Raw genomic sequence first — 27,542 nt, 5'->3', positions numbered from 1 at the left:
CTTGTACATATGTACGAAGAGCGAATACAATTTGTTTATTGTTAAAATACTGGCTCTGAGTAATTTGGCCGAGTGTCATTTGGATGAGCGCCGCTTGGCTGAAGAAGAAACGATCGTGGCACTGTTCTCCACGTCAGTCTAACTCAAATAAAAAAGGACGAAAAATCTCTGATAAAATATTGACAGTTTCAACGCCAACTAATCCCTGAATTGTAAAACTAGAAAGAATACTGAATGATTGGAGGAAGGAAGAAGGAAAAATTAATGATGAACATATTGGCAGCTAGAATGTGGATAAACAGAAATAAAAATTAAAAACAAACTATAATGGGAAATGGGTTCTCTGCATTATTTTGAGCATAATTCGGCCAAATGCCGGACATCTGAAACACCTGAGCAGCGAATTTTTTCACCAAAAACTAATCCATTTATATCTAAATTGAGCTGATTAAAAATCATAATTGACCACACCAATTGATGTACCGAAACTTTGCACTTTGAGTGAGTGTGTTGTATTGATTTAAACGCCTACAATCACAGTCTTACCCTTGGTCTTACCTGAAACGAATCCTTACAGAATAATAGTAGTTTGTTGCTATGTGTATTGTTTCGCAAGCCATAAAGAGATTGCGTCGTAATGGCAAAAGTCTATCTTAGTGTGGATGGTTATTGAAGCACAGCGTAAAACATTGTAAAATTAACGCATGCTCTAAAATCATACTATCTTTGTTTCCCACAAATTCCCGCAAAAAAGTCCGGCAGCTTCCGAAAAAGAAGAGTCTCAACTAGCTTCCTTGGTTGCATGTCGATTACCACTACTTTTTGAACAAATTGGCAAATATACCGTAATATTTGAGTAAATATTGTAATATTTTAATTTAAACTGAAAGACATCGCAATTTCTGCATCAAAAATGCAAAATCTCGCGTTAAGTATCACACGGGCGTATCTACAATGATCGATTTTTCTTCATCGATTTTCTCATTGGATTATTCCATGAAATATGACCAATATGATCTCTCGGTACGTTTCGGTGAAGGACAGCTAGAAATAGCATCTAAGACAACGCATAGAACCGAAAGTTATTAACCAAAGAAAAAATCGATGAAGAAAAATCGATCATTGTAGATACGCCCGTATGATGCCAAGCGCGAGAAATGTACTAAATTTGTTGTTAGGAAATGTAGGTGTTATTTTTGTTGGGCACATTTTTCACCACAAATTACATTTTTCCTAATATTGGTTAAAATAGAGAATTTTCGCTTATAAGAAGTTTCTCCATACAAAAAACGATACAATTTTGTTACAAATCGAAAACATCAGTCGGTATGCAATCAGGGCCCATATAGCCGAGGCGGTAAACGCACGGGTATTTAGCATGACCATGCTGAGGGTGACGGGTTCGATTCCCGGTCGGTCCAGGATCTTTTCGTAAAGGAAATTTCCTTGACTTCCTTGGGCATAGAGTATTCTCGTGCCTGCCACACGATATACGCATGCAAAATGGTCATTGGCAGAGGAAGCTCTCAGTTAATAACTGTGGAAGTGCTCATAGAACACTAAGCTGAGAAGCAGGCTCTGTCCCAATGAGGACGTTACGCCAAGAAGAGAGAGAGGGAGCAATCAAGCATAGCCCAAACAGCCATACATATATAAAAAAATGATTGATCTAAAGAAAAAAGCAAATTTTTCGAATTTTGTCGCGAAATTTTTATTTCTGGCCCATAGTGCCACGTAAGAGATTTCCTGAAAGAATCGCTTGAGCCGTTTTGCAAGAAATCTATGGAAAATTGTGTTTTAATGTGAATTTTAACTTATTGCTCATTTTACACTCATCTAAGGAAGATATTCTAAAAGCAATCCTTAAAGAAATTTCTGGAGGAATCTTTAAAGAAATTCCTGGTAGATTTTCTAAATAAAACATTTTTGGAAATAGGATTGATGAAATAAATTTTGAAAGAATTTCTGAAGGCATTTTCGATAAGTACATTTTCTAAAAGCACTAATATTTCTGAAGGAATTCTGCATTTCTGATTTGCCGATAAAATACGTGAAAGATTTTTCGGAAAAACACTTGAAGAAATTACTCAAGAAATCCATTGAAGATTTTCAAGGGGAACCTACAGAAATTTTCCAACTGTTTGACTCTAGGGAAATTTCTGAAGAACTGCATGCATGATTTTTTGAAGCAGCTCATAGAAGGTTTTCTAAAATGGTTGCTGGAGAAATATCTAGAGAAGTCCGTGGAAATTTTTCTGCAAGGAATGTCTGGAGAATTTTTATTTGGGGAGCAATTTTGGAAAAACTCAATGGAAGACTATTTAATGGAGTTCCTCAGAAAAAAAAAATGGAAATCTGTATAGTAATTTCCGAAGAAATTTCAGCAAGCATTCCAAAAGGGATCCTCAAAAAAAAAAAAAACCCTGGAGGAATTTGCGAAGGAACCCCTAAAGGGTTTTATGAAGAAATTCGTGGAGGAATTACTGAGGAAATCTTTGGAGAATTTTCTACAAGAATTAAATGCTGGAGGAATCTCTAGAGAAATTTCTTAACGAAACTCTGCGGGAATTTTTGAAGGATGTCATGGTGAATCAATATATGGGATTTCTGAAGGAATCCCTAGAGGAGTTTTTAATGAAGAAATCCCTGGTAATATCTAAAGAAATCTTCAATTAAAATTTCCGAATGAATCCTTGGGAGATTTTCCAAGAGAATACTGGGGGGAAATACTTAAGAATTCCATGGAAGATTTTCTAGTGGAATCCTTGGGGAAATTTCATAACAGATTCCGTAGACTAATTTCTAAACAAATCTCTGGAAATCTTCCTAAATGCCGTTCTGGAGGAGTTCCTGAAGGAATCCTTGAATAGATTTCTAAAGGGGTCAAGAAATTTGGGGAGTAATCTAGAAAAGGAAAAGAAAATTTGAATGAATCTCTGAAGAAATTTCTGAAGAAATCTCTTTGCAGGAGGAATCCCTGGATGAATTTTTGAAAAAAAAAAAATCCGCGGGAGACCTTCTGAAGGATTCTCAAGAATAGTTTTCGATGAAATTCTCAGATTGAAAGACAAATTGAGGGAATTCCTGAAGGAATCACTGAAAGATTTTCCGATGGAACTGCTAGAAATATTTCAGAAAATTTTCAAGATTTTCTGAAAGAATCCATGGAACAGTTTGTGGGAATATTTTGGAGATTATCCAAAGAATATCTTGGAGAAATTTCGGAAAGGCTGATTTCCTGAAGCAATTGTTGAAATTGTTTCGGAAGGAACTCGTGAAAGATTATCATACAGAACACCAGAAGAAAATTCTGAAAGGATCCTCGATGGAATTAATGAAGCAATGCAAGGAATTTCTGAGGTTTATGGAAGATGTTGTAGGGAAGCCCTTATAAAACTTTCTGAAACAAACTCTGGAGGAATTTCTCAAAAAAAAACATGGAAGATTTCCTACAAAAGCCCCTAGAGAAATAATTGAAAAAAAAACATGGAAGATTTTCTGGAAAGGATCCTTGGAGGTGTCTTGAAAAGTATCCATGGAGTAATATTGTAAGGAATCTGAAGAAGTTTGTGCAAAAAAGCTCGTAAAGCAGCTAAAGGAAACTCTAAAGCAATCTTTAAAGAAATTTATGAAACAATCCCTATTCTCTGATATATCCGAGGAATCGCTGGAGAGGTTTTTGAAAGACTCCCTGATAGATTTTCTAGAAGATTCCTTGGAGGAAACTTTTGTTGAATCCTTGAAAAGTTTCATGAAAGCCACGGACTCTGGGAAGAATCTCTAGAAGAATATCTGGAGGAATCACTGAAGAAATTTTCTAAAACAATTATGGCGGAACTTCTAAACCATTCCATGCAAGTTTTTTTTTTAATTTAACAAATTTCTAGAGAAATCCCTGGAGAGATTTTTGAGGCAACCCCTGTTGAAAATTTCTTGATGAACGTTTAAATTTTTTTTTGAAAGAATCCTTAAAATAATACTTAGGTAAATTTCTGGAAGAATCCCGTGTTAAAATTTAGAAGGAATTGCTATAGGAATTTCTTAAGGAACTTTTGAAAAGAAGTAGACAAATTCTGAAGAAACAAAAATGTCCACATGAATTATAATTTATATGTTTCTGTGGGCGGATGAAGGTTCGAAAAATCATGTAGAATAGATGAATATATTATCATCAGAAAGGTGGGATGGAAACATTCCCTGTAATAGAGGGGAAACTTTTGTTAGAATTTGGAAAAACACATAGATTTTAGAAAATGACAGAGAAAGATGTTTTTCTTAAAAAAAATATTTGGAAGGAGATTTTTAAATTATTACGTTAGAAATAAAGCTTTCAATATGTCAAAAGAAATTTTCATGACACGTTCGGGGCGCATCATCAATTTCGTACATTTAGGTATGAAGTCATATTTCCAATTAAAAATGGAAAAAACTTTTTATACATGTGAAGTCAACTTGCAGATGCACCTGGTTATATTTATATTTGATTTTTTGTGTTTGATCATAGAGCTAGTTACTTGATGAGAGACTTAGAATAGCCTCGATGACACCACTGAAAACCGCCGAAAAACTTTGTTGTTACAAAAGTTATAATCTAAATACAGACCATCTGGTGTTGCCTAACATTAAACATGTAAAGGAATAAAATTATAAAAAAGTCTCAATTACACTAGTTTACAGCATTTTTGAACTCGGTAAGCTGATGATCATTTTTGGTGTAGAATCATGCCCTGAGTTCGAAAACGTGAAGGAAAAAAATTACAGTAGAGCGGAAATTTTTTCGACTTTCCATACAAGGTTGATGATTTGAAATCGATTTTTGTTCTATTTTTAAGCAACTTCGCTCACTTCACACATATCATTCTCCATGATCAATGCTCCGATTGAGCTGAAATTTTTACTGCAACTCGCCTAAATATGGTATGTCAAATAAACGTCGAGAAAGAATTTTTAAGTTGGTTTTTTCTTATTGAAAAAAATACATTTCTTCAAAAATTTTTGGGAATTTTGCTAAAATTTAAGGAGATCGTCCCTGAAACAAGTAAATATCTTGAATTTCATCAATCTGATGCAAAACCTGAATTCAGATGATCGAATGGTATTGAATTCAGCTTTAATTTATGGAAAAAGATTCCAAATTGGTTGAACCAAACGAAAAATTTTTTTTTTTATTTTAGTAAATTACATATTTTGAAAAGTTGCAAAACTCGATATTGAGCTAAAACTCAAAAACTGTTCTACTTAAAATTTTTTGAACGTCGGTTTCGAAATCAGCACTAAATTGTGCTTCAAAAATTTTGGTCGTTGACAGAAGTTCACGACTTTTGTTTTATTTTGTAAACTTGTGTTATGGCTAGAAAACGCCAAGGGAAATGGTACAAATTTCTTCACAAACGTTGGATCACTTTGTGGATTTCAACTTTCTACTTTCATATCATCGGTTACATGGTTTTGAACAAATTTGAGTCCCTCATGAGAAAAATGCAAAGGAGTAAGTTTTTCCATACTAAATCCGAAACAAACTTCAATACCTATGCGAAATACGGGAATGCAACCAATTATCTCGAGAAAAAATGTGTTTCCGAAATAATGACGAAAAAGTAATAAAGTCATAAAATATTCCATGACTGCGAGTCATGATTACATGACGAGAAGGGCGATTTTCGTGCCGGGGCCCGTGGCGCAATTGGTCACACGTTTGCTCATAAGCAGATGGTCATGGGTTCGATCCCAGCCCCGGCACTTTCGTCACTTGCTCTTTCCCCATGAGAGCAGCTGACACTGACCCTCTTCTGAGCCCATAACCCAAACGAACCCGGATACATGGACATCGGCGAACGGCAACTCATAATGGACCTTTGCTGCTTCGCGTTTCAGGCGGGTGTACAGCTCTGCCACTGTCCAAATGTTCTGGCAATAATGTCCATGTCGTCCGCAAAGCACACAAATTGCCCGGATTTTGTGAAAATCGTTCCTCGGCTCGTCGCATCACACCTTCCAGAGCGATATTGAAGAGTAGGTATGAGAGTCCGTCACCTTGTCGCAGTCCCCGGCGAGATTCGAATGAACTGGATAGTTCACCCGAAACCCTTACGCAATTTTGAACACCGTCCATCGTTGCTTTATTTAGTCTAGTCAGCTTCCCAGGAAAGCCGTTTTCTGCAGAAACTGTTCTATCTATCAAATAATCTATATCCGTCGGTAAAATGTAAAGAACAAGTTATCTTCGTCATCGTATTTCACAGCCACAAAGAAAGATTTCTTCGTTGTACTGTGATGGCGTAACGTAACATGATCTGGTGGGCTAAAATATTTATTGAAATATGTAGCTTGCTAGCTTTAGAATAAGCTACATCCATCTCAATTTAAAAGCTTTGTGCTCAAAAGTACTTTGAATACATGATTTGATTTGTATTGCGAAGAATTTTATTCTGTTATTTTAGATACGATTCAAATCATATTTTTTGACCATCGTATGTACCATAGTGTCAGATAGAAGGTGTGCCGGGAATTGAATTCGGGTTGTGCTCGAAATAGACATGGACTAGACGGAAACAGAATTCGAGGGACAATTATTCAATCTTATTATTCAAAGCAAATTATGGTTCTTTCACTATATTTTTACATGACATGGAAGTTATTTAAAAAATTTGTAACTGATACCAAGTTGATACCTCGCCATGGACATTAGGTGAAATGCAGGAATAAACTCGATCATTAGGGGTCGGCGCTTAGTTAGACGACAATTACATTAAGAACCCAACCAAATTAGCAAATAAATAAAACGACATTTTTATAACATTTCCCATCCTTAATGGAGAGCGCCCAAATGCTCCGTGAGAGGTTTCGTTTTTATTAGACATCTCTAATCTAGGCGGCTGATCGAGAATAAAATAAATACGTAAAAATCAAATATATGCTTTAAAAAATATTCTGATCGTATGAAAATTCGAACACAGGTACATTCAGCTTCGTCTAGCTGAGTGTCTAGTGAGCCATATGAGTCCATTAAGAAATTCACTGCCTAGGTACTTGCGCTAACACTTGGATGGAAGTATGTAGTAAAATATTGGAATGATGGTAATTAGTCTTCGATTGACAACTCCATAAGTATTGCAGACAGAAGGCTGAGTTATTGCATGCACATTTGCCCTTTCATCGCAGCAATGCAACAGTCAAATCGAAGCTCAGTCAGGAAGAAAACTTTTCATAAAACATGAACCAGGCCACGAGTTGCACCTCAATGCCCATCTAAGGCTGTGACCATAGTGGGTAAGGTGAGATGCGATCGGATGCGATAAGTTATGAGATGAGAAGAGGGAAGTTTGATAGGCCATAGTGCATGAGGTTTTCAATGAGGGTGCGCATGTTGTTTTCACATCCTTTTTCGCCTATTTCGTGCGCATCAACGACTCGCGTGATTTGATCGATGAAGTCGCTTGTATGTTAAAGCGCTTCTTTGGATGTGGGTAGTGAAATGATCGTTTCATCTGTAAGAGCGGAAAGGTAAAATGCACCTGCTTTTTGTTTTGCGCGGGCCGTTTTTTTTGCTATAACTTAGTCAGTTTTGATCCTGTTGCAATAGCAAAAACCGACCAGTTCAAAAAACAAATCTGGTGTAACTGTACAAGATTGAGATTATTGAGTTAATTATTTGATAAAAGAATGTATAAAATGTAATTATATCCGCGTGAGGGATGTCTTTATGTATACACATATTTTTACTTTCCGGACTGAGCTATCTGAGTGTTGATTTCAATTTAAATCAATATGAGACTGTTATACTGATTTTCGGCATTAAAACATTACTGTATTGTGCTGATCTCGGCAAAAAGAAACGAAAATTCGGCAAGTATGTATTATTTAAGGGTATAGATTTTTTTTATTACAAAATTTTCGACGACATCTACGAGAAAAGATGTCTCTAAGGGTGTCTACTACCTGGAAAAACCTGGAAAACCGGGAATCCTCAGGGAATTTTATTTAACAGGGAAAAACCTGGAATACTCAGGGAATTTCTTGAGTACTCAGGGAAATTTTAATCCGAAAAAAAAAATCATTGGGTCGTATGAACCTGGTAGTAAAAATCCATATAGAAATTTCGCAACAAGGATTTTTTTTCCAGAAATTCCGTCAGAATTTCTTTCTGGAACTTCTTTAACAATATCTCCTGGAATGTCTCCCAGGATTTCTTTTAAAATTCCATTCCGCATTTTTGACGCCATTTTTCTTGGCATTCCTTTTTGATTTTTTTCCGGAAAGGTATACTTCCAGATTCCTTCCAGGATTCCTGAATTTCAACCGATTTCTCCTGGAGTTTTTCACGGGGATGTTATTTCTTCTCAGAGTTCCTCCAGTGTTTTGCTCAAAGAAATCTTCGTAGGATTTCTACCAGAATTTATTCCGAATACTCTATAAGAATGTCTGTCGGGATAAATCGTGGAATTTCTTTCGGCACTCCTCACGAAAATTTTACCCGATTCCTTCCGGTGTTCCTCTTGGGACTTCCCCAGAAGATCTTCACAGAACGTTTTTCAGAGTTGCTAAAGAAGTTATTCCTGGGGTTCCTACTAAAGTTTCTCCAAGGATTTCTGAAGGAGTTTTCACGAATTTACTGCAAGAGTTCCTCAAGAGATTTCTTTTATTTTTTTCCTGTGATATCTTCAAACCATTGTTTTGGGCTTTCTTCGAGATGTTCTTCCTAGTCTCCTAAAGAAATTTGTTAAAAGTTTTTGCGATGTTTATTTTGAAGTTTTACCTGAGATTTTTCTCGGAGTATCTCCTGGAACTTCTCTCAGAAGATTCCTTCCGATGTTGGTCATGGAATGTCTCTCAGAGCTTTTCTTAATTAAAATACCCTGGATTTTCCCCTAAGATTTTTTTTTCCAGAGTGCCTTCTGGGATTTCTACAGGAGTTATTGCTGATATTTCTTATTGAATTCTTCTCTTGCATTTTTTCAGAGCCAGGCTGTTTCTTGTAGTTGTACCGGATTTCTTATAGTGATCCACCTGAGAGTTTTTACAGATATTCTGTGCATTATTCCCAAAATTCTTCCCGGAATCTTTACCAGAAATTGTCCCGAGATTCTGGATATTCCTTCAGGAATTTCTCCCAAAGTAATTGCAGGGATTCTTCTACGGGTTTTCCCACGGGTTTTCCTCAGAATATCTCCTAAGATAACTTACGAAATACCTTATAGGATTTTATTATTATATAGGAAATTTATGGAGAAATATTCGAGGGAATTCAAATAAAATGTTTTGCGAGAAACTCCGCAAAGTTTTATTGAAGAAATCTCGACAGGAACTTCAGGAAAAACCTGAGAAAAAATGAGACATCTCGAAAAAAGTTCGAGATAATAGTAATCCCGAGAAAAAATATTAAGGACATTCAAGGAGGAATTCTGAAAACCATATGGAATCTTGAAAGCAGCTGCGGCCGAAGGAGGAGGAAGGCGAGGAAAACAAGAGGAATATCGGAAAACTATCGGTAAAAATCCAATAGTTTATGGATAGCTGTCCCGGAAAACCGTTAAAAAAGGCATGGACACTGGCTTCAGCCGGCGGCTGTACCGATTGAACGAAACTTAACACTGAGTGGCTACGGATAAGAAGCTATTCTCGTGAAAATTTTCATCGGTCGGAGCGGGAATCGAACCCTCATCCACCCGGACTCTAACCGCATGGCTACGACATTCTTGAAGAAACTTTGAATAGTTTTGGATGGATCTTCAGGAAGAATCCAGCGAGAATCTCTAGTATATCGGAAAACCTTTGCAAGAAATATCGGGACGTACTCAAACAGATATCTCGTGTGAAAGAATCTTGTGGAAAGCCAGGAAGATACTTTGGAAGAAATTCCAGGAATAATGCTCAGAAATATTGAAAGAATTTTTGAAGAGTAGGGGAACTTACGTATTTTCGGCATTTGTTCCCTTCGTCATGGGGGGTTTTTTGAAACCTGTTGAACTCAGAGTTGGCATCAAATCCTTCCCAATCAAATTGAATATGATCAAGTTTCAGGCAATTTGACCGGCATAAACCCCTCATGACGAAGAGAACAAACCTGGCGATGATACCCTAAGTCACCCTTTATAATTTTTAGAAAATTTGGGTTATTTTTTTAATTATAAACTTTCAAAATTTCATCTGGAAAAACCTAGGGAATTTTATTTTGAGTTATGAGTAGACACCCAAGTACACAATATTCATCATATATTAGGTAAAAGAGTATCAATCGATATCGATGTCACACTCTTTCCTAGTTTTGCCTGACAAAGAAAAAAGCAGAACCTTTCAATCAGAATCCTTTTAGCAATTGAGTTGAATACCATAAAACCCTTAAACTTTCTAACTTGCACATGAATAGCATGCACTGAACAAACGACCATATCAAACATTGATCACTTCATTTAAATCCCGAACATAGAAAATAAAATGTTTTTTTATACACATATAATAACAAAAATATGCTGTAAAAAAACTTAAACGATTTGATGGAATACTATTTTATATGCAATGAAATATGTTATTTTACATCACAGAGAACAGACATCAAGGCTAGAACAAATTTCATTCGGAAAGTTGTGTAAGGATTTGAATCTTTACTTGAGTAAGGTTGCAAACCAATGCACGATGACAACACCAACGTCACCAAACACCATATTGCCACAGTCAGTGGTGAATTGAAACATTTCAAGTGGTGAATTAAATTAGTATGGGAAATTAACCGATTGCAGCGCCACGCTATTGCCACTTGTGTTGCCGATTTCAAATGGCCGTTAAATTCCTTACACAGTATTGGAACTGGACTTGGATGTCTGTTCTCTGTGTTTACATGGCGATCGATAGACAGTATGATAAATTTTTATTACGTCTGGTTCATCAAAATGCAAGTCATGTGAAAAAGCATTGAGTTATATTTAAAAACAACAACATATTAACGCATTTCATATTACCTACTAGCATTCCCAACACATTAAATCCGCATTGCTTTACATACACAACGAGCGCAATCATAAAATCCATACCCGACAAGCATTCTCTTGCGTTCTCTTGCGTTCACATGCGTCGAAGCAGCTCCATCGCATCTCCGCACTCATCGCAACTCATTTACTATGTACGGTTCATGCGTTCTGCATATAGTTTCCACAGAGTGTGCTTCGACGCTTATCCGATCTCTTATCTCTTTGCATCGCACCTTACCCACTATGTGCTCAACGTAATGATTTGTTATCGCTTTGCTTTCTGCCACCCTTCAGTAGTCTTTTAGGGGGGAATTAGCGCGGAATGCACCGACGAAGTCAATCTACTTAGACTTTATTATTTTTCGGATAAGCGTTTCGATGATGATCGAACTGATAGTTTTTCAAGGCATAATCCAAAATCAGAAAAAATAAAATATTAAAGTTTCATAATTTAAACAAACATAATGTATGTTAAATATTTTAAAGTTTTTATGACTTAAAAGGCAGATATGGTACCCGCGTGAGCGTTGATGCAGAAAATTTACAGTTCCGTTTCAAAGAAACAGTCTATGACGATCCAGAATCGGTTTGAAGGTTAAATTTTTTGTGGAAATGGTTTAATCTGAGTAGTATATTTTAAACCTTGCAAGATCAAGCTTGTATTGAAGTTTGCCTTCAGAGAACGCCTTTCATCCTGATCTCACCTACCACTTTGTCCACACCCGATGAATGATGTAAAAAAGGGATTTATTTCCTTGACTTAATTAGCATATCATCATCAGTGCATTTTGTTCCATGATTGATGGCTGGATTGAAACTCTGAGCGCAAAGTGAATCTTACCCTCATCTCTGGACTGCTGAAGCTCTGCTTGCACGGTTCGCAGATGTAGCTATATCCCAGCTGCGTCGAACCGACAAACAGCTGAACGCAAATGTACAAGTTGAGCAGGGCCATCACTAGGTTGTAGGGAATCAGTACTGGGGTCAGATCGAATGGTTTTCGACTGAAATTGTAAGGACAATTCAGTGGTTATTCACATGGTTTGCACCAATTTGATCTGTTTTACTTACTCTCGCATCATTTTGGGGCCAGCCCAAACGACGAAAAGGTAACCGCAGACGCATAGGAGCGTTGGCACAGGGGAATCCACTAGGAGCCATCCTTTTGTTCGGGGGTCTGCCAGGGTGAGGGTCCATTCGTAGTAGCCGAACACGTCGTAGAAGGGTATGCTGTCCGTGTCATTTGGCATTTTGGATGTGATTATCTGGAAGTATAATAGAATTGGGATGCAAAATTAAGTATTTATCAGCTAAATTTAAGGTAGTCTCTATGAAAGTTTGTATTACAAAGTTTCATTTGATGTAAATTTGTATGTTCTATTGAAACATAACTTTTCATGTTCATACTAATAATATTTGCAGCGGTGAAATAAAATTGTTTGACGAAGCTGAACTGTGTTAATTTTAGATATTTGTTTGCATCCTATGATATGAGTCAAGTACTACACAGAAAAAAATATTCATTTAAAATTCAGCAAGAAATCATGCACATAAAGGGACTGCTAGAGTTAGTGCATATTTACATGAGATATCATGTAAAATTACATTACAATCGTGTAAATTTCCGCTAATAATCACATAACCGGTTGGAGTCCATGATGGTTTACGAGATGGTTGGCGGAAATTTACACGATGGTAATGTAATTTTACATTATATCTCATGTAAAAGTGCAATAACTCTAGCATTCCCTTTATGTGCATGATTTCTCGCTGAACTTTAATTACATATTTTTTTTCTGAATACAACGAGCTTACAGTTGAGGTCGAAATACGTATCTGTCCTAGGATGCAAACAAATAACTGGAATTAAAAGGAACATCATTTCACTCGATTTTCTTTTGTTACAATCGTCTGATTTCCTTATAATTGCTTCATCGAGCTTAAAACCATGCTGCTTTACACAGATAAAAATAATGAGATTTACGCGTCATGTAAACTTCAGTTTAGTAATGTAAACTTACTTTTATGAAGGTTTACATGATATATCATGTAAATTTGTGTTATATGTCATGTAAACACACAGAGTCATGCTGAATTACATGACTTATAATGGAAGTTTACATGATATTTTATGAGTTTTACATGATATGTCATGTAAACTTCTGTGATGTCCCACGCTCCAATCATGTGCATCATTTGTCACAGAATTTTACACTCTTTTTTCGATCTGTGTAGATATTACGATTTATTCATTTTTTTCAGCGAAAATTTCGTTCAACTCAATGTGTGATTTACCGATGGTTTGAGTTCGTCACTTGAATTCTTCCTTATTGTTGAAGTCTCCAATTCTCATGTATATATGGTCATGCTCAGTATTGTGTTGTGCTTTGCTGTGCATGCATCGCTCCTGTAAGGGGTGAGTATAGCAGCATAATCCATCGCGTTCTCACGTGAAAATCAAAACAATAGATATGCAGTACTGTGTTGTTCATTGCTAGTGTCGAAAAATAGTGTCGCACGATCGTATCGTTTTTAGCGATAGGTCGGTGGGTGCTCGAGTGAATGATTGATGATCGGTGAGCTTGTTCCTTGTTTTTCTTAAAAAAAAAAAACGCAGTAGATGTTTCTAGTAGTAGTTTAAAATCATCCTTCATATTTTTACTCAACAAGAGCTGCAAAGTTCGTCACTTCAAGTGTCGGCCAAATTTTTCATTAATTTGGTTTGCTAGTTTAAAGCTGTCCCGGCAAACTTTGTCTTGCCAAGCTGCGGTGGTTTGACAACTGTTAAGGGCATCGCAGTAACGTACTCTAGATTGTTTTAATTTTGATCACGGTGAATTTGTTCCCGGTTCATCAAAAACCAGCATTTTCGCAATTTTCATACTTTTCAAAATGATTTTCGTAACTTTTTCTGCATATAAACACAGCCACTATGAATACGAATCAAACCCTGCTTAAGTCATCCTGATCGGTTCATCCGTTCGTAAGTTTTATTGCCTCAAAGGAACTTCAAACTCATTTATATATATATATATAGATATAGATAAATTCTCCTGTATTTTTGTACAGCTCGCCACCTTCCGGTGCTGGCCACACTGATTTGATCCGTAATAAGGCGTCAGTATTTTGCCTAAGTTTGTGCAGTCCGTCACTGTTAGTGTCGGCACAAAGTTTTTTTTTATTCTTAATCACTTAACCTAATTTACAGCTCCTTTGTCCACTAGGGCACTACGTGAGCGATTCCAATTGGACGCTGCACTTACCATTGTACAGCGCCTAAATGTATACTATTCTAATTCAACTATTTCGAACTGGCGCCTTGTGCTGCTTTCACTTTTCTACCCTGTCCACAGTAGAATGATGAGCACGATGATGCTGATGTGTAGCTGTTGTTCCTTTTCCAGTCCAATTGGGGGTCGTCCATTATGAGTTGCGGTTCGCCAATATCCAAGTTTCCGGGTCCGTTAGAGCATATGCTCCGAAGAGGGTCAGGTGTCAGCTCTCGGGGGGAAGAGCAACTGACGAAAAATTGCAAGTGCCGGGGCTGGGTTCGAACCCATGACCATCCGCTTATGAAGCGAACGTGTGAACCACTACGCCACGGGCCCCGACGGCACAAAGTTTTATATCAATATATCGATTTCATGGCATTGGTTCACCAGTCCTCCCAATTGCGAGGTGACACAAAATCTTTTTCTTACCAGCTCTCGCACCTTTTTCTTGATGTTCTTCATGAGGTTTTGGACAACCGTTCCGTCGATGCCTTTGCTTGAGTTGATCCATTTTTTCTTGAATTTAATGACGTCCTCTGCTCCTCTATCCTTTTTCCGTAGTTTCCCTTTCATTAAAGCCAAATATTTCACAATGGGCCTTATTTGCAGACAATTTAAAGGATTCATTGGATTTTCCACAAATTGGGCATTGTTTTCATCATACCAGTCAAAGGTGTCACGCGCATAGTGGCAGGATGCCAAATCCGGCCAAAATAATGTAGGACCTTTGTGTTTTCAGATGAGTGGCAGAATTATTTTCTGGAGATATTCCTTCCGGTATATTTTGACATTCATACTTGGGACGGTGAAGAAAGGTGAGGATGTCATACCACTTTGACAAAGTGCTTGCCTAACCAACACATTTTCCCAAATTTTTCACAAAACAATGATTTCTCCGAGTTCTGAACATCCATGCCCCGCTTCATAGTGAGAAACCGTGCCCCTGGAAGTGCCGTGTAGTCCAATTTGACATGCGTTTCATCATCCATGATTATGCACATGTAATTTTTGATCAAAACATCGTCGTAAGTTTCTGAGCAAGAGTTTTCACATTATCCGCATGAATTTGACTGCGTTTTGGACATTCCTGTATTGGGAAGGTCTTCGGGGAATTACGCTCCTTGACTCGCTGAACCATACCAATAGTCGTTCCACACTTTTTTACACAATCTCTGATGAATACCTTCTTTCTTCTTTTAAAGATTTTGCAAATTATGCTAACCAAATTTGACCTGGACGCATTTAGTTTTCTGCGGCGTCCGGCTGAGTCTTTCAGTGTGTTATGCATACTAAATCGTTTGACAGCATTTTGGACAGCAAAAACGCTAACACCTTCAAATTTTGCTAATTTTCTTAGCGATAATCATTTTCCATTGCAGTACCTGGTCACAAACCATTTTCGTTTTTCTTCTGTAAACCCTTGCATTGTTCCTTTAACTTTGAATGAAGGTTATCGTTTGTTTACAACGCTAGCAACACCTAGACACGCAGCAGTTGTCAAAATAAGGCATAGTCTTTTTAATACAGAGCCTCGAAGGTGTACTCATAATTAACGATACAGTCCTTATGCAACTATCAATCCCTCCCTACTAACAATACTGCTTCCCGTGACAACTGTGGAGGGTACAGTAGTGCATACAACCTCTAGTTGTCCCTCCCTTCCCCGGTAGACCGTAAGGACGTGGCCAGCGTCGTTATAGACCCAATAAGTTTTGAGCTCTTGAAACGTGTACATTGAGGATGACGGCAAATCCCAAGCCCCAAGCCTATTGGTTCTCTGTGCAATTTCGCTAGCTCAGGTCAATCACGGAGTAGCAGTTACGAAGTGTACGGTCACAAATGCTCATGCTCATTTTATCTTAAAAAAAAAAAACATTTCTGTTTTTTGAAAATTTCAAAATGCTCTTACTGGGTAATGTCTAGAAATTACTTCTGAGAGTTTTTGTTTCGCATTCATTGATATATTTTACAATGTCCACTAAAAGTATTTTAAATGTAAAATATTCAGATGATGCTTTTTCAGATCATCTTATTGTTATTTATTTGGGATTTAACTCTTGTAGATCTAGCAGAAATCGATCAAGTTGTTTACACTTAAAACTATCATTGTGTTTTTTTTTATTTCCTCAAAACAAAACCAGAAATTTCTTAAAAAATTTTATCATGTAATTATTTGAAATTTCTTGCTACTTTTTTTTCCAAAAAATCTTTCAGAACTTTCCAAAAGTTTTTTCAGAAATGCCAAAGAAATTGACATTTCTTTGAAAAACTCCTTTTGAAACTTTCACAAAAACTCTTTCAGGGATTCTTAAAAAAATCAAATCAAGAATTCTTCAGGAGATTCCTCTCGACATTTTTTGAAGAATTTTTATCGATATTCCTTCAGGAGGCTTTCCGAAATTCTCAGAGATTTCTGCAAAAATATCTTCAACTATTACTTCAAAACCCTGAACTAGATTTCCTCATTATTTCTATCATGGATTCCTACAGAAATTCCTGATCACTTAAGGTTGGAGGCAAATGAATTAAAATTAATAAATTGAAAGCCTAAAAAAATTCTTAAGGTGAATATATAACGAAGCCACACTTCGAATTTTCAAGAGCACAAATCTGAGGAACCAAAAGACGGATTGCGCTGAAAAGTTGATCGATTGGTGGCCGGCTGGTGATGACCAATCGATCAACTTTTCAGCTCAATGAAAAATGAATTAAAATTAATAAATTGAAAGCGTAAAAAAAAATTCTTAAGAAATGCCTCTGAGAATTCCTTCAAAAATTCTTTCAGGGATTTGTTTTTTAGAAAATCTTCTAAAGTTTTCTTCAGAAATACGACCAAAGTTTCCTTCAAAAAGTCTTGTATAGTTTCCTTTATAAAGAAGAAATCTCTCACATCGCTTGAAAATCTTGCATTGATTACTTTGGAAATAATCCCCTGTCCTCTAGGGATTGATCAATAAGTTTCTGCTAGGTTCTCTCTTGAAACCCCTTAATGAATTTCTTCAATGATTCCTCCAGAAAATCAAAAATGTGGAATTCCTTCAGAGATTTCTCCAAGCATTTCATGATAAAATTTCTCTAGAGATTTAATTTTTCTTTGCTTTTTTCAGAAATTCCTTCAAAAATACTTCCAATTCATCCTTTATGCAATTCTTCACAAACTGCTCCAAGAATTCCTATAATTCTCTCCATGAAATCCATTGGAAACTCCAGTTAAAATGTCTCCTGGATTTTCATCAGGTATTCCTCCGGACATTTCTGCAGAAATTCCTCCAGGTATTCGTTCATTTCCATGGTTCATCTAATGATTACATTCATTGATTGATTTGGCTTTATTAAAGAGACATTCAGCCCTTGGCTGGTTCGTCTCTTAATGATTACAGAAAACTTTCTAACGGATCTTCTGGAAAATATTTTAATTAAACTTCCGAAGGAACCTTTAGTAATTTTGGTAAAACCAATTAAACTAATCGCTGAAAATTGGTAACATAGATCGTTTGAGGATTCCTGAAAACCTCCAAAACTCAATAAGGTATTCAGCCATTCCATAGAAAAACGATATAGTGCAACTCTGATTGTCGTGAAGCTTGGTGAGTTCGTAGTTCTTCGAAAATAATAAGACCCGTATTTTTTTTATTTCGTGTTTAGCCTATGACTTTAGGTGACCAAAAATCAACTTTTGAACCAGTTGACCGATTTTAAATTTCTTATTTTTGTTTGAAAGCTATTGAATTCTAGTTTTTAGGAAGAATGCGGTGAATGGGCCAAATTGTGTTTTTGTGCAAAACATATGCAAATATATTAGCTTTTTTTTCACATTTTCATGGTCTTGGGACCAAAGGGGTAACCTGGTTTTATATTTTTATCAGAAAATTCGGGAAATTTGGCGTAACATATCACAAATCAGAAATATATTTTTTTTAGATTTTGAGATATGATTTTTGGAATATAGAGAGTCATATAATTTGATACTAGCTGCTCTAAAATTGCCTAAAATTGCAAATTCTCGTAAAACTATGCCTTGTATTGCTTTTTTGAGTGATTCTTGGTCTTTTTGGTATCCATAAGAATTCAAAATATAATCAAATTAAAAAAAAATGTTTTGTATTGGAAAATGTGGCCTTTTATTATCAAAAAATCATGTCTCAGAAACTAAAAAAAAACATACATCTCCGATTTTTTGATATGTTACGTCAAATTTCCTGAGTTTTCTGATAAAAATATATAATCAGGGTACCTCTTTGGTCCCGAGACCATGAAAATGTAAAAAAAACTAATATATTTGGAAATTTCTTACACTAAAACGTTATTTGGCCCATTCAACGCATTTTTCCTAAAAACTAGAATTTCATTGCTTTCAAACAAAAAAAAAGAAATTCAAAATCGGTGAACTGGTTCAAAGGGTATGATTTTTTTAAATTCTTAGTTTTCAAAAACCTTGATTTTTAGGACTACCCTATCTGAAAATTGGTCACCCTAATGACGAAATACAAAAATATGGGTCTAATTATTTTCGAAGAACTACGAACCCACCAAGTTTCACGATAATCAGAGTTGTACTATATCGTTTTTTATGGAATGGCTGTGTTTTTGAAAATAAAATTCAGCTGAACAAAAAATCAAGAAAAGAAAAAAATGAGTACTGTACGATTTCTGGAAGAAGTTATTGCATAACTTATGTTGATAATCTGAAATGTCATGTCCAATTATTGTCCTGATCTTAGTGATATTCTTGAAATGCAAAATGTGTTCGTACTTATAGGAGAAAAACATTGTGGAAAATGTTTGAGCGACTCTCAAAATCAAACTTTTGCAGATTAACAATAGCATGTCGTTGACAAATGAAGAAAATATCAACAATTTTTATTTTTTTGCCTAAAAAGTTGTACATAAGCTTGGGTTTGAAGAAAGTACTTTTAAAAAGGACTTTCATTTGAAAAGTTTCGATCCATGTTTTTGTCCTTCTTTTTTATACTGATTCAAGGAATCATAGTTATAAGATACAATATATAATGCCTGCCACACTGTAAAAATTTTCTTTTTTCTTTTAAATACCGTCGATGGGGTTGCCAATGAGTCTGGGGAGTGAGATTGGGTCAAGCAAGTTATCGAGTGCACATAACCTTAACTTAAAATTCATTATGTTATCCAGTCCCCATTTGACGTTAGAGTGGTGCCATGGTCACCGTATCTTCATAAAAGCACGCTTTCTTTCAAAAATATGTCGAGAAGTGTCAAACGAGTGTGTTAATACGTTTAGTGCCTAAAATCATTTATAACAATACACCCATGCGTTTGGACAGCTCCTCCAATCATCAGCTAATCTTTAGTGTACTGCAATATCGTAAGCTCACAAAATAGACTTAAGATAATATTTGAACGACCCTCTATCTTGAGATGAAGTGATTTGTATTAGTAATATACAGGCCAATGATCATGTACATAAAAGTTTATAACGGAGGGTTTGGTTAAACATTTCTTATGCAGTATACTAAAACTATCATGTTTTTTTTACAATCAATATTTCAATGCGCCCCTCCCTCATTGTAATCTCCCCTCCTCTCATGGAGGTTGAAACTCTTAATGAGGATGATGATGGCAAAAAATGGTGATACAGTATGCAAACGATATTTTGACAAATTTCAATGATTTTTTCGGTTGTATTAGCCCTTTTAGGTGGATTAATCATCTTTTAAAATTACCTAAGTTTTTATTCGTCATGATTACATTATGTTTTAAGTAGGTTTACTAGATATGATTAATAAAATTGACTTATATTCTTAGATAGGTGATTTCGAATACTTTGACCCATTCTCACCCCCTCTAAGAGGTGAGATTGGGTCAATTTTCAATTATTTGTAGTTTAGTATGCAAATCATATAACGTGTTACTTTCTTGCTAAACTATCATTATCACATATTTAGGAGAGTATACATACCAAATAAAAAGTTATTCAGACTTCAATTGCATTTGTTATTTAACAAACAATCTTTGAGTATCCTTTTTTGACCCATTCTCACCCCCAACGACGGTAGTAACTCTAAAACAGATTTTAACTTTTCAGGACGCGCGCCTGTTTGGTGCTAAAACTGCACCGCGCTCGCGCTGCAGAACAGCAGAAACAAACATTTTTTGATACTTTTGAAAACATATAATTTACAATAAAAAAGTATATATTTTTTTTTCTTACATCAAACCGTTCTTAAATAAAAGAAATTCAAAACAAAATAAAACAAATACGAGAATTCTGAATGTTACCGTCGTGCGGGGCTACTTTTGAAATGCGGGGCTGCTTTGGACACTTTTGAATATGGATTTTTTGAATTCAAAATATGGTTCAAAACTGTTAGATGTCTTTGGTACTATTATGAAGTAATAGTTTTCCCTTCATTTGGTTGAAATTGTTTTTCAAACAAACCCTTTATGGCTTTACAGGACGCGAAAAAAACATCGAATAAACCAAAAAAAAAAAAAAAATATATATATATATATATATAGATATATATATATATAACGTATTAGAACATTTGCTCTGTAAGCATTGTTGCTGCAGTTCAAAAATGTCAAAGGGTTGATCAATTCATTTAAGATTCATTCAAGATGTAACAATCGAATATTTGTATCGTTTTACATTAGAAATGACTGTTTCACCTAAATGAAGGATTGATGGCCCCTTTTTAAAGGCTGTGTATATGACAATATCCCGCTGCTCATAATACCAAAGGTAGCACACAACCATCTCAAAACGTATTATTTCACACATTTTTCTTTTTTTAATTTTTAATTTTTTTTTTGAAGTATGGAAGTATGAAAAAACTTTTGGTTCAAAAAATCTCTAAAACTGTTTGCTTTTGCTTGTTTTGAAAACAGATGAAAAACAAAAGTTCAAGAAAAAATAATAAGAAGCATTTGACTATCCTGGGCTACTTGGCATCTTTTAAGGTTGGAAGTCAGCTTACCACAGAAAAAAAATAAAAATCGAAGGACAAGGTTTTTGAAAAAAATGAAATTTTAAAATCCAACATAGATCTGCGATGATCTTAGTGTTGTTTTTTTTCAAAAAGTCCTTTAAATATCTTGAAACCTTATCGAAGACATAATTTCAATTCAACAAATCATTTTTGAGTTATATTAAAAAAAATAGATTTTTTAAATGCACTTTTTCCAAAAGCTTAGTAAGGAAAAATGGTTATGTGTTGATGCAAAAGAAAATGATTCACGAAGTCCAGTGGTTGAACAAAATTTCATTCAAATTGAAATAAAATATAGATTCAAGAATGGCATATTTTCGGGGGATTGTACTGGAAACGCTCTTAACCTTTCAGGACGTGCGCCATCAAGCAGCTGAAACTGCAACGCACACGCGCTGTACACGGCGCCCGAGGTTTTTTGATAGTGTTGTACTTTTTACAACGGCGCAATTATTGCACAATTATAGCCGGGTGTAATGCATTCACATTGAATTCATTTTAGGTGATTTTCGACCGGAATACTTGTATACAGATGTTGGCTTTCTCGGTCTAGGGTCAATCTAAACGGCTAGTTTTGGATTACCCGACGTTTCGGCCGGCTTTATTTGGCCTTAATCCAAAACTAGCCGTTTAGATTGACCCTAGACCGAGAAAGCCAACATCTGTATAATTGAATTCATTATAATTAAATATCTTGAAAAATAAAGGTCGATCTGATCTATAATGTTTTTATCACCGCACAGATTTGCATAGAAATAACCATTATTCCAATCAATAATGTTATGGTTTATTGAGTGATAGTGCATTAATTCTCTCTGATTTATCACATTTTTCATATGTCAACGACTCGAAGCGCACTTTAAAATTTCGCTCTGAATGCGAAAATTAATCCTGACTCACCTGTTTTCTGTTCTCTATTTTTTATTCGACGTTCCACGTTCTTCGCTACTACCACTGGGTCTTTTCCAGCTGTCTGTCCGTTGACCACTTTGTAAACTCACTCTAGCACATGATAGGCTTTAAACACACTCACTATTCTTCACCCAAGGTTTTGACCGTCACTAAAATCCAAATAGCCAGACTCAGTTTCACTCTCGGCCGGACATTTCCTATTTACTATAGGTACTATATTATCTGCCGGAAAGCTGAAAGAAGTGCACCACGCCACACCACACCGAAATCCGTTTGCTTCTTTTGGCGTAAGACAACACTGGTTCCGAAAGTTGACGACGGGTCAATATTTGTTCTTATGCTTTCCCAACGCTAGACGGAGGCAACCGGATGGTTTCAGATGTATGAAATTCAACGATAGGGTGGATCATTAGGAGAGGTTTCAAACTTAGATTTGTTTTATGTCATTTAGGATTCTCGACTATTAGTGTCCTACGAAAGGATGAAACATATAAGCCTAAACGATGACTTCAACAGGCTTTTTATGATTTATTTCTATGTAAAAATTCTAACCTTATTGAAGTCTGCCTCATGTTATATTTTTGCCTCAGCTATTCATTCGTTCAAAAGACAGAATTTCTAAACCAAATGCGGTGACATTTGGAGGAACTTGATTACGGCAACACTTTCTACATCACGATTAAAATTGAATCTCGAATCTGTGATAAATCAAGAAAAGCTGAAAATTGGTGTTGACAAAACAAATGGGTCAGTCTTGATTTTATAATAAACACGACAATCTTTGTAAGATCCTACGTATTCTTCGGCGTAACAGATGACCCACCCTACTGCGAATAACGATGAATGACTGCTTGTGTACACTGGGGTCCAAGTCTTGTTGATTATTGCACTTAAAAACTGTTTGTGTTGACACTATTAGTATGAGGATTTTGCTTGAAGCAAAAAAGTATTGCAATTTTGGGCTTGTTGACTATGATGTAACAGCTTTAAAAACACTCACAGCGTTTCACTATCAACGTAAAAAAATGTCTCCCAACGGTTTTTCAACTTTTTCGGACACCAGTTCAACCGAGTTCCAGGACGAACTCCGCGTGGCGCGCTACTCAACGGACGGACCGACAATGATGGCGTGAAACTCCGGCGCGAATGGAAAAAGCAGAACCCCTAGCCTAGCTAGCGTTGCATATTTGCTATAGCATTTTTCTCTTTCCTCGTGAGCTGGCGCGAATCAACGCCACCGCGGTGTGCGCCGCCGAGCTCGAGGTGCTGGCTGTGGGACAGATTCAGTCGAGCCTCGTGGTGGGTTGAACACGGTAATCAGCCCGCGCAGGCAGGCACAGTGCTATATAGCTGGGAAACCTTGTGAAGAATTGATTTTTGAAGGGTATCGCTTGATGAGATTGATGGGTTGAACTAATTTATGCATTTTGGTCTCCTAATGAAAAACTTAAGGAAGTGTGCTATGGTAGTCCTTGAAATTTAGTAAATGCGATCGTGTTCATTCCAGTTGGATTGTTAAACTACACGTTATGGAGGAGTGAAAAACGAAAATTTATTTTTTTGCTATTAGTAGATCACAATAACAAAATGATATATACAAAAAATATCAAAAATAAGAGAAACAAGATGAAAAAACGAAGAATTAATTGGCATTGCACTAATTTAACCACATTTATCATTGAGCTTCTAAGACTTCAAAAGAATAAGTCAATTGCTTTTCTGGTACATACAGGGGATAGACAAAATGACCGGAACAGGCAAAATTTTCACTTTTCAAAAAATGTTCAACTAGCTGTACCTTTTTGAAAAGTGCTTTAAATATTTTCAGGAGCGAACCTGGTGTGATGGTTATCACGCCGAGGACCTGGGATCGAATCCCACTCCCGACAAACTCGCAAAATGTGAGTTCTTCCTTCGGAAGGGAAGTAAAGCGTGGGTCCCGAGATGAACTAGCCCAGGGCTAAAAATCTCGTTAATACAGTTAAAAAAAATATTTTCAAATTTTTACTGTAAGTTCATCAATTAGTTGTGTATCAGTGGTCCAAATTTGGAAAAGATCGAGCCATTCCCCATGAAGTTACATATAAAGATTCTTGAAAAAGATTTAATTATCCGATAGCCAAAGTTGAGCTGTTATATCTCCGGATGAAATGATCCGAATGCAATGAAATTTTGACCATTTATGACTTATATAATGAGCTATGAAAAACGTATGACTAAACTTTAAATTCTTAACAGGGAAGAAAATTATAACAATTAGATTGTTTTTCTAATAAAACTATCCAAAACTTCAACAGCGTTTCAAAATTTAAGATGAAATTTATAGTTCATTTAATTCCCTTCTAATTGACTAATATATAAATGTGTTTTGAAGGAAAGTAACAATGTAGCTGCCAACAAATTAAAAAAGTAATGGGATGCATATTAAAAATTGACCAATTTAATAAAAATCGCTATAACTTTTTCTCTTTTTAAAAATTTCAAGTTAAGTCAACCGTTTTTCAGAGTTCATTATATAAGTCATAAGTGGTCAAAATTTCATTGCATTCGGTTCATTGAATCCAGAGATATAACAGCTCAAATTTGGCTATCGGATAATTATACCTTTTTCAAGAATCTTTATAACTTCATGGGGAATAGCTCGATTTTTTTCCAAATTTGGACCACTGATACACACTAGTTGATGAACTTACAGTAAAAATTGAGAATATTTGAAGCACTTTTCAAAAAGTTACTGCTAGTTGAACATTTTTTGAAAAGTGAAAATTTTGCCTGTCCCGATCATTTTGTCTATCCCCTTGTATATACACTAAAAATATACCACCCTGATGAGATTTGAACTCACGACTCTTATACGCTAGATAAATGCTTTACTAACTTAGCTACCGAGACAATTTTTGTTGTTCTAACAATACATTTAAATCTATTCGATCATGCTTTAATAATAATCTTAACTTCACCGCAACCCAACTATAACAGCCTTACAAAAAAGATGATATCTAGAGTTTCCGTATGGGGTTTTACGATTGGGCATTTGATGGAAAGGGCGATGGATTTCTCAGTCTTCAAATCAAGAACGATTTTTATCCACATTCCCAACGTTTCGGCTTGGTGATTTGGCCTTTTTTTCAGGTTGTTGCTCTTCTTCAGATGTCTTGCATCTTCCCGTGTACTAGGTCCCAACCCGACCAGAAGCACATTACAAGATAATAACAAAATCATAACAACCGTTGTTAGAAATAACGGATTTTGATATAATTTTGTTGTGAAGATTTTATAGGCGAATAACCATAACAAAATTGTAATAAAATTTGTTATTATTTTTGAAACAAAACTATAACAAAACTTGTATTATTCATTCAAGCAGATGTATAACAACTGATTAAATCATGCCTATAACCAGGCTTGTCCGCACTGAGCGCATGAAAATTCTGCTCTTTTGATTAACACCATCAAGCACATCAAAAATTAGAAATCTTTTAGTCTTATCAGATAGAAGGATGTTGAAATATTGTAAATGTCATTTCGAACTGTCAAAAAACCGCACCGCAGCGCCCCACGGGCCGTTCAAAGTGAAATTCACTAGAGTGTTTTCACCCGGGTGAAAATCTCTTTGCGCGCTCTGTGTGGCTCTGCGGTGCGGTTTTTTGACAGTTCGAAATGACATTTACAATATTTCAACATCCTTCTATCTGATAAGATTAAAAGATTTCTAATTTATGATGCGCTTGATGGTGTAAATCCAAAGAGCAGAATTTTCATGCGCTCAGTGCGGACAAGCCTGCCTATAACATAATTTCGTAGCACATTTATTGTAATATTTGCTATATATTTTGTAACAAAATAATTTCAAAATTTGTTGGATTTTTTGTATTGACGCGAACAATTTTGATCATTTCAAATCGTCATGTTTCCGTTACGCGTTTTCGTATGAAAGTCCTAAATTTTTTGTATGGATCATTATATGGGCATTATATTTGTTATGAAAAATGTAACAGAACTTGCCATCATTTAGTTGGTCGGCGTTCGGTCAGAGTGGACTACGCGGTTTTTTGGATAGCTAAAGATATGCGAAGGGATCCGAAAACTCTGAACTTTTTGTCCTTATTTTGAAACAGATGTTTCGCTACATAATGGAACTATAGTATTTCGGACAAAAATGCATTACATTTGACATCCCAAGTTCTTGCAGGGCATTCTCCCGAAATCGTTGAAAACAGATGATCCGGTCTGACTTAACGCCGACCAGTTATAACACAGAGAAACAGACGTAACACTTAGAACAAATTATATTAAAAATCATCGCCACGAAATCGTAATCGCCCAATGCTAATCAGGTTTGGTCGAGCCACCACTAGATGATGGTAGTAAGCAAACGTCAAACAGGAAAACGAACGAAAAACAATGCTAGAGTCGCAATTGGTCAATTGACCAACTACCGAATATGTGGAGCGGACATGGTGTGATGGTTAAAGCACGTGACTATCACGCCGAGGACCTGGGATCGAATCCCACTTCTGACAAACTCGCAAAATGTGAGTTCTTCCTTCGGAAGGGAAGTAAACCTTGGGTCCCGAGATGAACTAGCCTAGCGCTCAAAGTCTCGTTAACCTTTCAGGACGCTCGCCATCAAGCAGCTGAAACTACTCCGCGCTCGCGCTGTATACGACGAGCGAGGTTTTTAGGTAGTGTTGTACTTTTTACACTGGCGCGCGTCCTGAAGGGTTAATACAGATGAAAAACTTAAAAAGTGAGAAAATGGTAATTTTCAAACACAATTTAAGTATCGAGGAGACAAAAAGAAACTAATCTGTTGACCTGTGTAAGATAGAATTTTCATTCAACTTTTCATTATGCTTTGACTTTTTTGCAACTTTTTTCAACTCATTATAAAATATGATAATTTTTCATAGGAAAACTAAAAAATCACATAGAAACAATAATAATATGGCAACACTGCCTTCAGAAAAAAATATATATCGCTTAATTCAAAAGATAGAGCAAAAGTGTCTTCGTCAACATTTTTTCTATCTAAAACTTTACCAACATGATATTATCTAAAACTTTGCCAAAGACACCATTCAGTAATCGTGGCTTATGTAGAAAATAGATTTCTTATCTAACTTTTGGGTAAACTTATTAAAAAATAAAACTTATCAAAAGTTGCTCCTAAAAATATGTAACAACATTGCAGAACATCACATCAGGTATCAGTAGGTCGGCTCCAGAGGCACGTTCTCTTCCATTTGGGAAATTTGTACCATCGTCATGAACACGAGCTTATTCATCATTTACCTGAGGGAGAGGGAAGGGAGGAATAAGGGATTGGATAGGGAAAAGGAAGGTAAGGAAACAGGGTCGACATAAATCGCATAAGCGTACCACAACGGGTTCAAACAGAGCTCTGAAAAGGACACTGTAAAAAA

The 27,542-nt window shown here is 36.0% G+C and overlaps 1 protein-coding gene across 6 annotated transcripts in view; it reads right to left on the bottom strand.

Moving 5' to 3' along the window:
- LOC109422322 (elongation of very long chain fatty acids protein 4) overlaps positions 1-23,371 on the bottom strand; it is a 38,064-nt gene extending 14,693 nt beyond the window's left edge. Inside the window, exons 1-4 of one of the 6 annotated variants that reach the window (XM_062860268.1) lie at positions 22,912-23,371; positions 22,105-22,467; positions 12,036-12,229; positions 11,806-11,968 (exon numbers count right to left, since the gene is read on the bottom strand). In XM_062860268.1, the coding sequence (XP_062716252.1) occupies positions 11,806-11,968; positions 12,036-12,214 (342 nt within the window). In that variant the 5' untranslated portion in view covers positions 12,215-12,229; positions 22,105-22,467; positions 22,912-23,371. The remainder of the gene's footprint in view (positions 1-11,805; positions 11,969-12,035; positions 12,230-22,104; positions 22,468-22,911) is intronic. The other 5 variants (XM_062860266.1, XM_062860267.1, XM_062860269.1 and 2 more) reach the window with 5 other exon arrangements.
- Positions 23,372-27,542: the final 4,171 nt, after the last annotated feature.

Source organism: Aedes albopictus, chromosome 3 (assembly GCF_035046485.1).
Source record: "Aedes albopictus strain Foshan chromosome 3, AalbF5, whole genome shotgun sequence".
Taxonomy (NCBI): domain Eukaryota; kingdom Metazoa; phylum Arthropoda; class Insecta; order Diptera; family Culicidae; genus Aedes; species Aedes albopictus.
This window is presented reverse-complemented; position numbering and strand designations above follow the sequence as displayed.